Below are 13,705 nucleotides of genomic sequence, written 5' to 3' on the forward strand. Positions count from 1 at the left end.
CCAAGTCGAGCACTGTCCCCCCCACATATGTTCAAACCAATTTGTAGCGATGTTTTTTCTTTTTATTACTGCTGTGAGTCTGATACTTAAGATGTGAACATCTGAAAATAACAATATTTACATAGCTCGAAAAGTATCTTTGAATAATATACGTTTTGTTTGTTTTCGTAGATGGATCTGACGACTTCCTTTCATCGTTGTCACCGTCAACTTCGTCACAAGAATTAAAAACGTCATACAAACAAGTAAGCGTGTTTGATTTTGATGAATATTATTATTCACAATGTAAACATAGTTTTGGTTTTTTTGTGAAATATCCGACATTTCTTCGATTATTGTTTTTATCACGTAAAATTTTATAATAAAAATATCGGCCGTGAATTTTGAAGTTAATATCTATTATAGAATATTATGTTAATTAACGTAATACGTTACCTACCTAAAATAAAAGTTGATTTACAATTAATATAATATAATAGGTTAGGTTAGGTAGGTTAATATAATATATTAATAAAATAGATTAGGTAGACATAATATTATGTTCAAATATCTAGTTAAAAAAATAAAATAACAATCATATCAATAGTTGAACTGACTCTATGCTCACTTATGAATTATAGGTATGGAGTTTATTGTGTCTTATGATATAAAATATAAACAGGACAATAAAGTCCCGATGTGCTTTTACAAATTGAAAGCGGAAATGTAAGTCTTGTCATGAAAATTTATTGACGAACGTGTTGAAAATACTGTCATTTTTCGTATTCGTATAGTTATTCTACACTCTACAGACCTATAGATCAATGAAGTGATCTTATAATATGTATTAGGCATGACTGTAATAGGATGTGTTAATTAAACTTCTGATTGATATACTGAAAGTATCACTCAAGTGACGTTTGTGCATGTTTCATATATGCGCGTGCAACTACCTTGTGATCACGTATCAGTATTGAGACACATAATATTATATAGAAACCTTGTCATATACGTCCGACAGATCTGCACAAGCGATCATGTTGTTGAAAATCAGCAAGGACGCATAATCACCAAGCTTGCATTTGTGCATTAATAATATAATGTAACATAATAATATGGTTTGTCGTTTTTAAATTTATTATCAAATAAGTATGATATCATATACCCACTAACTTAAGTAGGTACAACTATAGTTGTAAGAGATAGAAAAATGGTTGCTGCAGGATTTATGTTTGATTTAAAAATACAGTATAAAATGTAATGATTGAGAAAATGTCAGTAAAAAGCTAAAAATAGGTAAAAACATCTGAGTAATTATTTTAGTCAATTTTTTTATTAAATTATAAGGTGTATATTTAGTATAGAATCTAGTCTTATCGAAATCCTCGCTTATAATAGTTGATAGGTAACCAGCTGCAAGAATGTTTTTCCTGTGCAAAATATCATTTAAAATGCGAAAATAAGAAGGACATTTATGTCATTTTTTGATTGAATGAAATAAAAACTTATATTTATTACACGTGTGTCCTTAATCACGCCACTGGAAAAGTTTGCGTATTGAATGCAGAATTGAGCACCTATATATGCATTGAAATTGGAACCTATTGTGTTTTAATACAAAAAAAGATGATTGTTATAATCTTACAAGTACGACCATAAGATAAAAAAATCACCAGAGACAATAAAAACACAAGCTAATCGCAATTTTATCGGTTTTAACGATCTACTAATATCTTTAATTTAATGTTATAGAAAACCGGTATTGCATTAGATTATAGTTTATATTTTATTGTAGACATTAGCCAACGTTTTATGTATAGGTATTGTATTGTTGTTTATGTCGGTCATGTACTACAGACTACAGCGTATAATGATAACAAACATAATATGTCTAAAAATTGTAATTGTACCTAAATATTTCAAAACTTTTTATTAATTATAATTATTTATTCAACTTAATACACAATTTTATAAACAATTTATTTATTACACGTACCTAGGTACACTATAATAGTTAAATTGTATTTCATTTAAATATAATTTTTATTATGTATATAGTAGTATAATATATCGATAACCATTCCTTCGAAACTTTCTGAAATAATAGAAATAACACATATATAGGTTCTAAAACTTATTAACTTAGGTATATAGTTGTTATGTTACTACAATATGTTTATATGTGTGAGTTTGATATTATAAAATAAAACGTTTATGTAATCTGTTTTAGAGATGTACAGCTATAAAATCGCAGAAAAAAATTATCATAGACAACAAGACATTTATACAAGAATGTTTGGATGCACACAATCAATACAGAAAAAAACACAGGGTTCCTCCTATGATCCTGAGTAAGAAAGTTAGTATCCATTCAAATATACACGAATATGTCGACTACTGTATTGAGTACAATATATAAATTGTGTAAACATTTCAGTAGGTACCTACCTACGCAAATATGTTATTATATTATTTAAGTATGTTATTTTATCATGTGCAATTTCTAAACTGAAAGAAATCTATGAAAATACTTTCTTTGCCGAATTATTTCTGCCATACCTACCGCTAAAATAATTTGTTTTTCTTCTTACCACATCGTAATGTTGATGTTGAACTTCGTAATAGAAATATTTTAGATAGATTATTCGTTGACACGACAACAATGCATCCACTCGTCTTGTACAAGGAAGGCCATTAAAACGGCCGTCGTCGTAGATATGGGGTTTCCGAAGTTAAGTACAAACTACCTCTATAGTAGGGGGAAACAAAACCACATAATAATAAAACGTGACAACTGTGCTTTCACTTCGTGGTCAGCAGACAAAATGTTAAAAAAAATATTTAATGTAAATATTCCTTGTTTCTCTTGTTACTTTATTTTTTTATTATCACGTGCATTATTATTAAAACATGATTGACGTACCTACATGTGTAAAAAAAAAAATGAAAAACGTAGGCATTCGTTTTAATGCTACGAGTGAATGGAAAATCAAAATTTGCATTTACTAGCTCAACTAATTTGCATTACTCTACAAGTCTGTAGTATAGAATATGTTTTTATATTTAATATTTTATTTATACTATTCTGGCTGGCATTAATTTAATCTTTGAATTGCGTCCTTTAAGTTTATGTTTGAATGAAGACTGAATTGTATTATATACCGCTATGTTTTCATATTATTTTCGTAATAATTTGACTGCACATATTGTGTAACCGTTATGTTTATCAAACATAAACTCTGTTTGTAAAGGTTACAAAAGTAACAAAAGTTATTTTGATATCTATAGAGCTATAGAACAATAGTTAATTCATTAAAAAAAAATAAGCTATTGTCAGTCATAATAATTGTTTTTTGTTTTGTATTCAATTGGAATTAATGATTTACAATTTGTTATACACAAATCCGTGGGATCTTACTTCATGTTTTTTGTAGTTCAGTAGTCCGAAAATCGATTTTGGCATTATAATATAACAAAAATAAATAAAACTTCTTATGTATGTCTACTCAAATATTTGTTTTGCTTAAGAATCATTTAGTTTTAATTGAATCACAACAGTTTTTTACAGTAATATACAAACCTCTGGAAATATGATTTACAAATTACAATAAGCGCACGTAGTACCTACACATACATATTGTATTCCACTTATATTATTGTCTTCCCCATTACAATGACCACTGATCAATACATAATTTTAACTTTGAAAATCTGTTTGCACGCAGCTTTGTAAATATGCAGAAGAATGGGCGAATTATTTAAGCGGCAAAGGTCTCCTGGAGCACAGACCATCGTCTTCGTATGGTGAGAACCTGTTTTGCTCTTGGACGTCACTGCCCAACCACAGGATCGAAGGAAGGGAACCGGTGGACAGCTGGTACGAGGAAATCAAATTTCACCCTTTCGGCCGCGAACCCACTACCCTGAAATCAGGTAATTCGCACAGTCTGATTAATTATTATAACCACTATAAAATACGCATGTTATATATCACGTGCGGTCAAGTGCACATATTTTCTACTACAAAACTATAGCTAATCCTGCTTGGCGTTGCCCGTAGGCAATTAAATAATTCGAGAGGGTTTACCATGTCTTAGACTACATTAAATGTAAGCTACTTGGATGGTTTTGACAAAACATATAATACAGGTCTATAATTTGCCATGTAACTATTTTATTTTATGTAACCAATGGAAACCAAACAAAAAGAAAACAGAAACAAACAAAAAAATATTCGTTTTTCGTAAAGCCATTAAATCCCTGTGTTAGTCCCTCTTGTTAAGTTAAAAAAACTGGTACATATCCTTGGGTATAGAATTACTTACGTACCAAATTTCAGTGATAGACTGAGAGTGCGATAGACTTGGCTGTGGATCGCTTACACACACACAGACATTGCCTTTTATTAATGTATATGTATTAATGTATATATCTAATGTCGCCGAACTTTCCCATTACTGCTGTAGTTCGCAGACTTATTCGGTGTTGTACATAAAATGGCAGATCGTCTGACCAACGAATCCGTGGGTTGGTTATTGATCAACATTCTGTATCAATACGCAGATCATTAATGTGAGGGGGGCTAGGGAGGCTGAAGCTCGGGCCCCGACATAATTAGGGTCCCCATATATTAATATAGCAGTCATATACGATTTATTTATATCAATCTAAAATTACTTATAGACCTATAGACTGATGGTATAATTAATGTATGGTTGTAAAATATAAATTGAATATAAAAAAAGACAAAAAATATATTTATAATTTATAATTATAAGTTAATGGACCCCACCAAAAAATTAGACACACGGGCCCCAAAATTCCTAAATGGGCTCTGTCGATGCTTATTATACTCGTTTGAGATTTGTCGAAATTTACCCAGATCTTACCCATGATCTAGTGCTACAAGTTACGCCACTGGCCAATACGTGTATTAATTATATCATATAGCGATGGTGCTACGACTGTACTTACGACCCATGGATTTTGTTCTAATGCTTACACGCGTAGGTATGCTTACATCGTAATAATAATACTTCTTTATACTCCAGCCAGCGGTTGGTATTAGATAGATATTGTGTATTAGATAATATACTTACGCGGCTCCGTCATCTTGAGTTTCTGTTGTACTCCATAGATATACATTATAGGATATAGGTAGGTTTATTATTTGATATAATACAAGCGACAATGTAAAATATAATTTAAAACTCATTGTAGAATGTAGATGCTCAATGATTTCATTTCCAATGAAAGGTGTGTTACGATGTAGGTACCTACATAATGTCGTGGTTGTATGCTAGTAATATTAACACTTTATTTTTATATTATCCGCGTATTTATTATTTTACGTTTTTTTAATTGCGTATAGAATGGCAAATAAACACTTTAAACTATTAAAACGTGCTAAAAGCTATTATAATATATAATATGTAGGTACCAGCTAGATGATGATGGACGGATAGTTTTATAATGTACCTATAGGTACAATGTAGAACATAATATAATAAAGTATCAATTTTTTTCTTGTGTAGTTTTTAAACTCGCAATGAGATACTCATCTAAATTGCATGTTATAATAGTTACTTTTAATCACTCACAGACCACAGTCACTATTATAACTTAAAACTTATAGTAAGTTTAAAATTTAAATAATATTTGTAATAAATCTTGTTTATTTTGAAAAATTGGGGTGTATTTTTCGTAGTCAATGTTATAGGTAAGGGAGTATGAAATAAATTATTAAACGGTATTATTATTTTCATAATAAAATAAAATACTGTCCGAATAATTATTGTAAAATATACCTACTAACCTTTAAACATAATAAATCGATGGCATGCAGATTAAAAAAAATCAATTGTAAATCAACATATTCACATTTTACATCACCCATTCTCACGTATAAATACTTTTTAAACATTATGGACTACACTACTTTTTTTTTATTGTTAATCGACATCTAAAGCACAGTAATCTTTAGGCGAAATATTATCGTTTTCAATAACTGTTGATCCGAACCCTGGAAGTCGACGCCGACTAGCCTTTAAATTGCTATGTCCCTGTTGGTTATTCATACCTATTTCGTCCTACATACTATAATAAAAATATCGTGTTTATTATTCTCTCTTGTTGCTCGGCAACGAAAGTTGCCCGGTTCACTTATACGCATACAACATTGTCGCTCGAAACCTTTGAAACGTCTCACTCGAAATGTATAGCCCCTTCTACCATGGACGTTAAATTAAAAATAATTGGATTTTTGTGTGGTTCGATTGTTTTATATAATTTGAATAAGGTTATAGTGTGATGGGAAGATCGTGATTATCATTTTAATATTTTAAATGGCTATTAAATCCAATTTGTCTTACTAAAAATAACAATTATTAATATTTACTATTATTATAATATTATATTACTTATTATGGTGATTTAGTAATAATTATGATAAACTTTTACTCGCAATTTATTATTATATATAGACATATAGTATATATTGTTTGATTTATTATTCTGAACAATATAGTGTTCATCACAATACTCATTTTTAGTGGTACGCACTTTTTTTTTTTACTATTTTTAACTGCTTAACCCTACACAGCGATTACTCCTACTATATTATGAAAAAAAAATATGTGGCCGATATAAATAAATGATATTAATAAATGATCGTCGAGACGCATTCGCTCGTGCAAAGATACTTTCGCGGGGGAACCATAAAAATGCGTACCTACATCTTCAGCTAGTGAGTCGATATAATATTGTACCTATCTCGAAGTTCTACACGAAAACGATCTTTGCTGGAGAATCACGCACACGTGTGTATAAAAAACGCATTATATACGCATTAAATATTATATTATATTATTATATGGTATTGCGAGACCAGTTTCGACGGTATCGCGAATTCTATGGACTGTAGGCTCGTAAATAATATTATATATTGATCGCGGTGTTCACCCATCCAGGATCCATATTATATATAGCGGCGGTGTCTGTCTGTCGCGGTGTATAATGTACTCTGGACACGTCACACGATAATATCGTAATGTAATCGCGTGCTCTGCAATCGTATATACAATATGTGTATATTATATTAATACTGACCGTGCACGTCGTTGCATTTATTTCCACACATATTACAATAATAATATTATGCACTGCCGATATTATTAATTGGTTCGACGCATTTCCGCGCGTGCTGCAGGTTTCAATAATGTCTGGAAATAATTTTAATTGTTGTCCGTCGCGTCCGCAGGTCATTTTTCACAGGTGGTTTGGGCGACCAGCAAAGAAATGGGAGTCGGCGTAGCGTCCAACCGTTCCGGACAAATATTCGTGGTCGCCTGTTACGATCCTGCCGGAAATTTTCTCGGCCAGTTTAGAGAAAACGTTCCACCTGTCGGGTAAAACCAATCTATTGTTTTATTTTTTATACTCGTCGAAGACACAATGAAAATATAAATTATATTGTTTAATATATATAATAATATTATATAACACGTTTGGTTTTAGTGGTTTTAAAGACGCGCCGCTCATTCCTCATCTTGTACAGCTCTCGTACACGGACGAACAGTTGTATAAAGACAGTTTAAAGCTACATAATGACTACCGGCTGAAACATGGTTCCGGGCCACTGACTTTGGACAAAATGGTGAGTAATAATAAATATATACATCTATTTCAATAACATACGATATATTGCGTAATACTAAAATATTATACGGATATTTTAATGAGTTAATTTCTTAAATAATATATCTTTAATTCACGCATGATTTTTATTTCTTCGTCGTAGTCAACTATGATTGTTAATATTATTATATAATAACAGTATTAATTTGATCAATCAAAACGATAATTCGTACTTTATAATAATTTATCAATGGAATATTATAGATACACGCCTTATATTATATGTACGGTGTATTCATCAAAGTCGTATTACCTATTAATGGTCTAGAAATTGTATTTATTTATTTAATTTTGTTTGTCAGTTGTGTCGTAACGCGCTGACCTGGGCAAAAACATTAGCCAAAGATGACAAATTCGTCCATCAGCCAGATAATCCTTTTGGCGAGAACTTGTTCAGCATTTGGTCGTCGAACCAGGTGACGGCCAGAGACGCGATATGCAACTGGTACAAAGCGGGAAAAGATTACGATTACTCGAGAGAACCGAGAATTATAAAATCAGGTAACGATCACAGCACGCGATCAAACGTACGAGGTGGTTCATTAAAAGTTTTCTGAGTATATTATTATATATTATTATGAAAATGATTAGAAAGTCTACAGAATGTCGTCGATCGCAGGTCTGCGTAAAACCCCGCTTATAAACATATACCTGCACAGTTCACATTGTGCCATTTTTTTTTACTGTTTCATGAATGATGAGTAGGTATATTCTACTTATCAACACAAGTATAGAAATGTCACACATATTTTTCGCTATTCCGAAAGTATAAAAACTATTAGGTATTGAATTACTTTATTATGACGCAGAGCTTATAAATGTTTTATAGTTTACACAAATAATTGCATCGATCTTGAATATTAAATAAAAAAAAATTCCGTAAATTGTTCTAATGGTATAGACTATAATATAGACACTATTCTATAGAGTATATGGCATAAAGTATACACGACATAATATAGATCCTGCAGAGGCCGGATGTTTCACTTATCGGCCAAAATCGACCTTATTGTTTTGTAAACCGTTCGTTTCTAAGGAGTCTTATTAAGCAATATGAATAATACATGTACGAGCCACGTGATTTTCGCGTAATAAATTATCATAGGTGAACTTTAGTGAGCTTGCTTGCATAATATTATAACGCGTAATTTCCCCGCACGGACATGCACATGGCATTGCACGCGACCACCCACTCTGAAATAATATTATGTTACAGAAACGTTAAGATGAGTTTCAAATCAACATAATATGTTATGAAACGTGTTATTCTAAAATATCACATTAGTTGTTGCTTTTGCGTTAAATAAACATCCACGCTAATGTTCACATTTTATAAAGTCAAATATTTATATGTTTCATTACCATGAAACCATATCATACCATATCATACCATCGTAATAACTAACAACTACTATGTGATGTTATAAATAACATTTTACCCAGTCATTGGAGGATCCAGGGCTTAATTTTTTTTGAAGGGGGGGGGGGCAAACGTAGAAAAAGTTTAAGTACAAAAGTTGGTTAAACACAGTGTAAGACAAAGGGAAACTACAGTGATTTATTTTTGAATTACAAATTTCCATTTTCATTCAACATGTAGGTATAACCATTTTCTGGTAGACAAGTGAATAAGTTTGGTATTTTAGTTGGTCAAAAGTAAAAATTCCTAGTATTTTTCTTAATAAAAAAAACAAAAAAGCTATTCATTTTCTAAAAGCAATGAAAACTTGTTCCAGAATAGCTTAATATTTGTGACTTATATAATACTCCACATGGATACGCATACTACAAAAATTAACATAATATTTCCCTTTGTTAATTTTTTTAAATTTTTTCGAATAATTTTAATATATAAACCGTGTATAAATCACCTACGGGTTATAAGATATCAGCGCCACGGAATTGTTTTAATCAATGATAAGTGCATCGTGTACATCTATAGTTTCTCCGATGACTTCAAACCAGTCGGAAGTGTTTCACACGTCAATAAAGTTGTCTGTAAACTCTCGGAATACAATTTCTTCTATAGTATATATAATATAGACCACAGACGATATACAGTATAATTTTGGTACACGATCCGTTTTGATTGCAGGACAATTCACTCAACTCGTGTGGAAAGGCTCACACTCCATGGGTATAGCGATGGTGAAAGGCAAGTCTGGAAGAATTGTGATCGTCGCAAATTATAATCCGCCAGGCAACATAATGGGACAGTTTATGGATAACGTTCTTAAGCCAAATTAGACCGTTTACGTTGTCCTGCAGGCACATTAGTCATAAAACTTACATTCCTTTTTATATTTAAATATGTCTAGTTAAATATTTATTTTCATTATTTTGTTGTTACTCATAATCATTATTATGTATACTAATTTCAAAAGTATTATTATTGTCTTTCATATTATTAGAAAAATATAATATTTATGTACATGTATATATTAGGCATATATTATTATTTTATAATATTTACATGCAATTAATATGCCTATTAAATTATATTAGCATTTTATACTAAATTATTACATAATATAATGTGAAAATTATATAATTGTACTAGATGATAGTTTATAGGCGAATCAAAATGTTCAAATAAATAATATACAATTATTTTTGCCAAACTAAGTTAGTAAAATTCGAGAATATTATTTTAATATATTTATATTATTGATAAATATATTTCAAGATTTGCAATGCAATCATATCATATTGACCATGCCTGCTTTCTTTCTTTAATAAGACTTTAATATTCTTTCCTTTGTATAAGATGTAAATCGTTATAATATTATCAAGATGTAAATGGCGGAAAAAATTCGTAAAAGTTTTCTTAAATCTTAAATCAAAAACAAATGTGGTTTGATTAGGTCATAAAATATATTTTAGATAATTCAATGAAAATATTAGTATATATTATACTAAGTGTATCTGGGTTAGTGAGCTCTATATAATAAATTTAATACATGTAGATAATACTCAAGTATGAAATTGAAATTATCGATATTTTATTGAAAAAAATAAATCATTTAACTTTAGTACTAAGCACATTAAGTAATACACTGAAATAGGAAAATAAATGTTGACATTTGTTTATGTTATTAGTAAATTAAATAAATATCGTGACCTATGTAGTATGGTAGGTACCTATTCAATTTGTATACGTGCCAACGGTAGATACCTAAAATTGATGTTGATTAGGTTGCCTATCTACCACCTTGTGAGTGTATATTAATTTATCATATTATTATAAAACATTTTGTTTTTGAACTCGTTTACACTCATGAAACGAATTTAACTTTCGAAAATAGCGCCAAGGAATAGAACTAAGATCTAAGTGTATATTTAAAAAAAAAATCATGTCAAAATATTTATTATATGAATAATTATTCAAAAAATATGGTTCTTTATTTTAAAGTAAGTAGATATAATTCTAAATATAGTGTGAATATTTTACTGCTGTTTTTTTTTAATACAATAATTTACTACGATCAATGACTTTTTACTATGATATATAAAAAAAAATTCAGAAAATGTTTAACAATTATTATTTTCAAAATTAAATAATACCTATTTCATGGAGTTTACTTATTGATAGTCGATAATATAAAAATATCAATAATTGAATTTTGTTGAATTTGAAGGAATGAGAGTATATTGTCAATATTCATAACTTTTAAAATTCCAGCAAATTATACAATTTTACGTCTTATGATATTTAATAGATATAGCTAGTGCAAATCCAATATCGAACACTTTACTCCTTGATATTTTATGTAATATATTGTAATATTTGTTTTTATGACTGTTTAAATTATCTATTATGAACTGCTATAAATATTAAACTCAAGAGTGAAGATCGTTCAAACTACATTGTAATGGAATGGCAGTCTATATCAGACGATATTTTATCTGAGAAAAGGTTTAAATGTGTTTGATTTGAATTATAATTAGTTAGATCAATAATATTTAAAAGTACTTACATAATAAAACTAACGCAAATAAAAGTATTGATTTTCTCTGGTGAATTAATCTCTGAACTGTTTAGATAATATTATAACATTTTTTTAAATTCTATTGGTGCACAATCCAGGTGCTTAGATGTATTTAGATAACTTAATTTTCCATCATTTTTAATTTTAATAATTATAAAATACTATGAAATTTACTATTTTTGAGTACGTAGAATTTGTATTCAAAATGTGAAATATTACAAATATATTACAAAAATGATCGACGAGTATTGTGTGCAGTATTGAATTTCGACAGCTCACTTTCTTTTCTAAATCAAATAGAAATTCTGAAAACCGTTAAATCCTTACAATATATTTATCGTATTTTATTCTCATTACACTCAACCTTTTATAAAATTTATTTTGTCAAATAGGTAATAGGTATATTATCAATAAGTTTATTTATAAAATGACTATTTTAGAACTTTAAAAATAATAAAAACCTATTTAGGTAAGGTAAGTAGTGCACTAGTGCTACTGATTTTCCAATAAATTAACATAGGTGCTGTATAATATTATATAACTAGGAAGTAATGCCCCCTCAGTATATTAGCAGTAAAAAAAAATTAAAATGTATTATAATATCAAAATGATGTACCTTATATTCCTATCTATATACACCTAGATTATTACAAAATATTTCAATTAACTTCCTTTAAAAATATGCATTGGTCTAAGACGATCAAAATGTCTCCCCACTCCTACAATCTGCCCATAATTTTGGGGGGTTTTTAACAAACACGCAAACGCTAAGATTTTCTGGTATCATTTACTTTTTATTTATACAATAAAATTTTCAACTTTGTACAACATTTATGAAATATTGAAATTTATTACTCTTACTCAATATTTTCAATGCTATTTAGCATATTATTTTCTTTTATATTCCGAAAAATATTTACAGACATAATAATTTAATAGGGAATACAGTATTTAGGGGGGGGGGGGATTTACTGTTCTTTCGTGTTTGTAGTCGATGAATTGACCGTTTTACCAAGATCCAATATAAATTGGTGACAACAGTTACAGATGGTGTACAAGCTTGTGTTACCGATGACCGGGTGACGTGATAAGACGATTGGAACATTGGCGAAAAGTTGGTTAATATCGGACGCACGATGCCTTACGAGGTCTATGTAACAATTGCAGCATCGATGAAAAGAGAGATGGTAAACTGCGGCAAAATGACCCTTTTTCTAAAATTCGATAGGTATGTATACTGGGGCAAAAAAAAATTAACATTACACAAACTGTCAATTTATTTTATGTATACCTATTATATACATATCATCGATACAACGACATAAATTATATAGGTACCTAAATCATACATTATGAAGCTATATGTTATTATATACGTATATCGTATTATCGTTTGATTAATCATGTTATGTTGCGTACAAATTGGTAAGGTAAATTCAAATGTATTTTTAAGGTTTAACGCAACATACTAAATATCGGTTTCTATTTACATATGATAATACTACTATTAGTACCTACTTACTAGTGTTAGATGTCAGTAGAAGTAGTTTAAGAAGTTTAATATTTAATTCAGCGTGGAATTTACAACAATGTTTAGCCTGAATAGCAAACAATTATGTATATAAATATTATCAAACAATATTAAATTTAAATTTAAATATGAATTAAAAACAGGTAGGTAGTTATAAAACCAGCGTATATAATAATGTCATAAGCATAACACGTATTATATTATATTTATACCTAATTAAACGATAAACGAATATTATATTATGATATCGTATCGGTATATAGGTATATTGTATAGTTGGTAGGTATATAAAATAAATGTCCGCAGTTTGTATAACGTATCTTATCGATTTTGTCACAGGTTGTATAATGTAAAATTTTTATTTGGCGCAGTTTACATATCGACTTTTAGAAAAAGGTTAATTTTGCTGCAGTTTACCTTCTCCCAGTAAAAGAACCGATACTTAGTAAGTTGCGTAAATACTTAAAAATACCTTTGAATTTACCTTACCAGGGGCGTACCAAGGGGGGGG

The 13,705-nt window shown here is 29.5% G+C and overlaps 1 protein-coding gene across 4 annotated transcripts in view; it reads left to right on the top strand.

Annotated features, from left to right (window-relative positions):
- The window catches only part of LOC100165954 (protein PRY1), a 50,511-nt gene extending 40,133 nt beyond the window's left edge, over positions 1-10,378 (top strand). For all 4 annotated transcript variants that reach the window (XM_029490709.1, XM_008188360.3, XM_008188361.3 and 1 more), the window contains exons 4-10: positions 172-245; positions 2,210-2,338; positions 3,705-3,912; positions 7,238-7,385; positions 7,495-7,633; positions 7,977-8,175; positions 9,770-10,378. In XM_029490709.1, coding sequence (XP_029346569.1) covers positions 172-245; positions 2,210-2,338; positions 3,705-3,912; positions 7,238-7,385; positions 7,495-7,633; positions 7,977-8,175; positions 9,770-9,921 — 1,049 coding nt within the window. In that variant the 3' untranslated portion in view covers positions 9,922-10,378. The remainder of the gene's footprint in view (positions 1-171; positions 246-2,209; positions 2,339-3,704; positions 3,913-7,237; positions 7,386-7,494; positions 7,634-7,976; positions 8,176-9,769) is intronic.
- Positions 10,379-13,705: the final 3,327 nt, after the last annotated feature.

Source organism: Acyrthosiphon pisum, chromosome A2 (assembly GCF_005508785.2).
Source record: "Acyrthosiphon pisum isolate AL4f chromosome A2, pea_aphid_22Mar2018_4r6ur, whole genome shotgun sequence".
NCBI lineage: Eukaryota > Metazoa > Arthropoda > Insecta > Hemiptera > Aphididae > Acyrthosiphon > Acyrthosiphon pisum.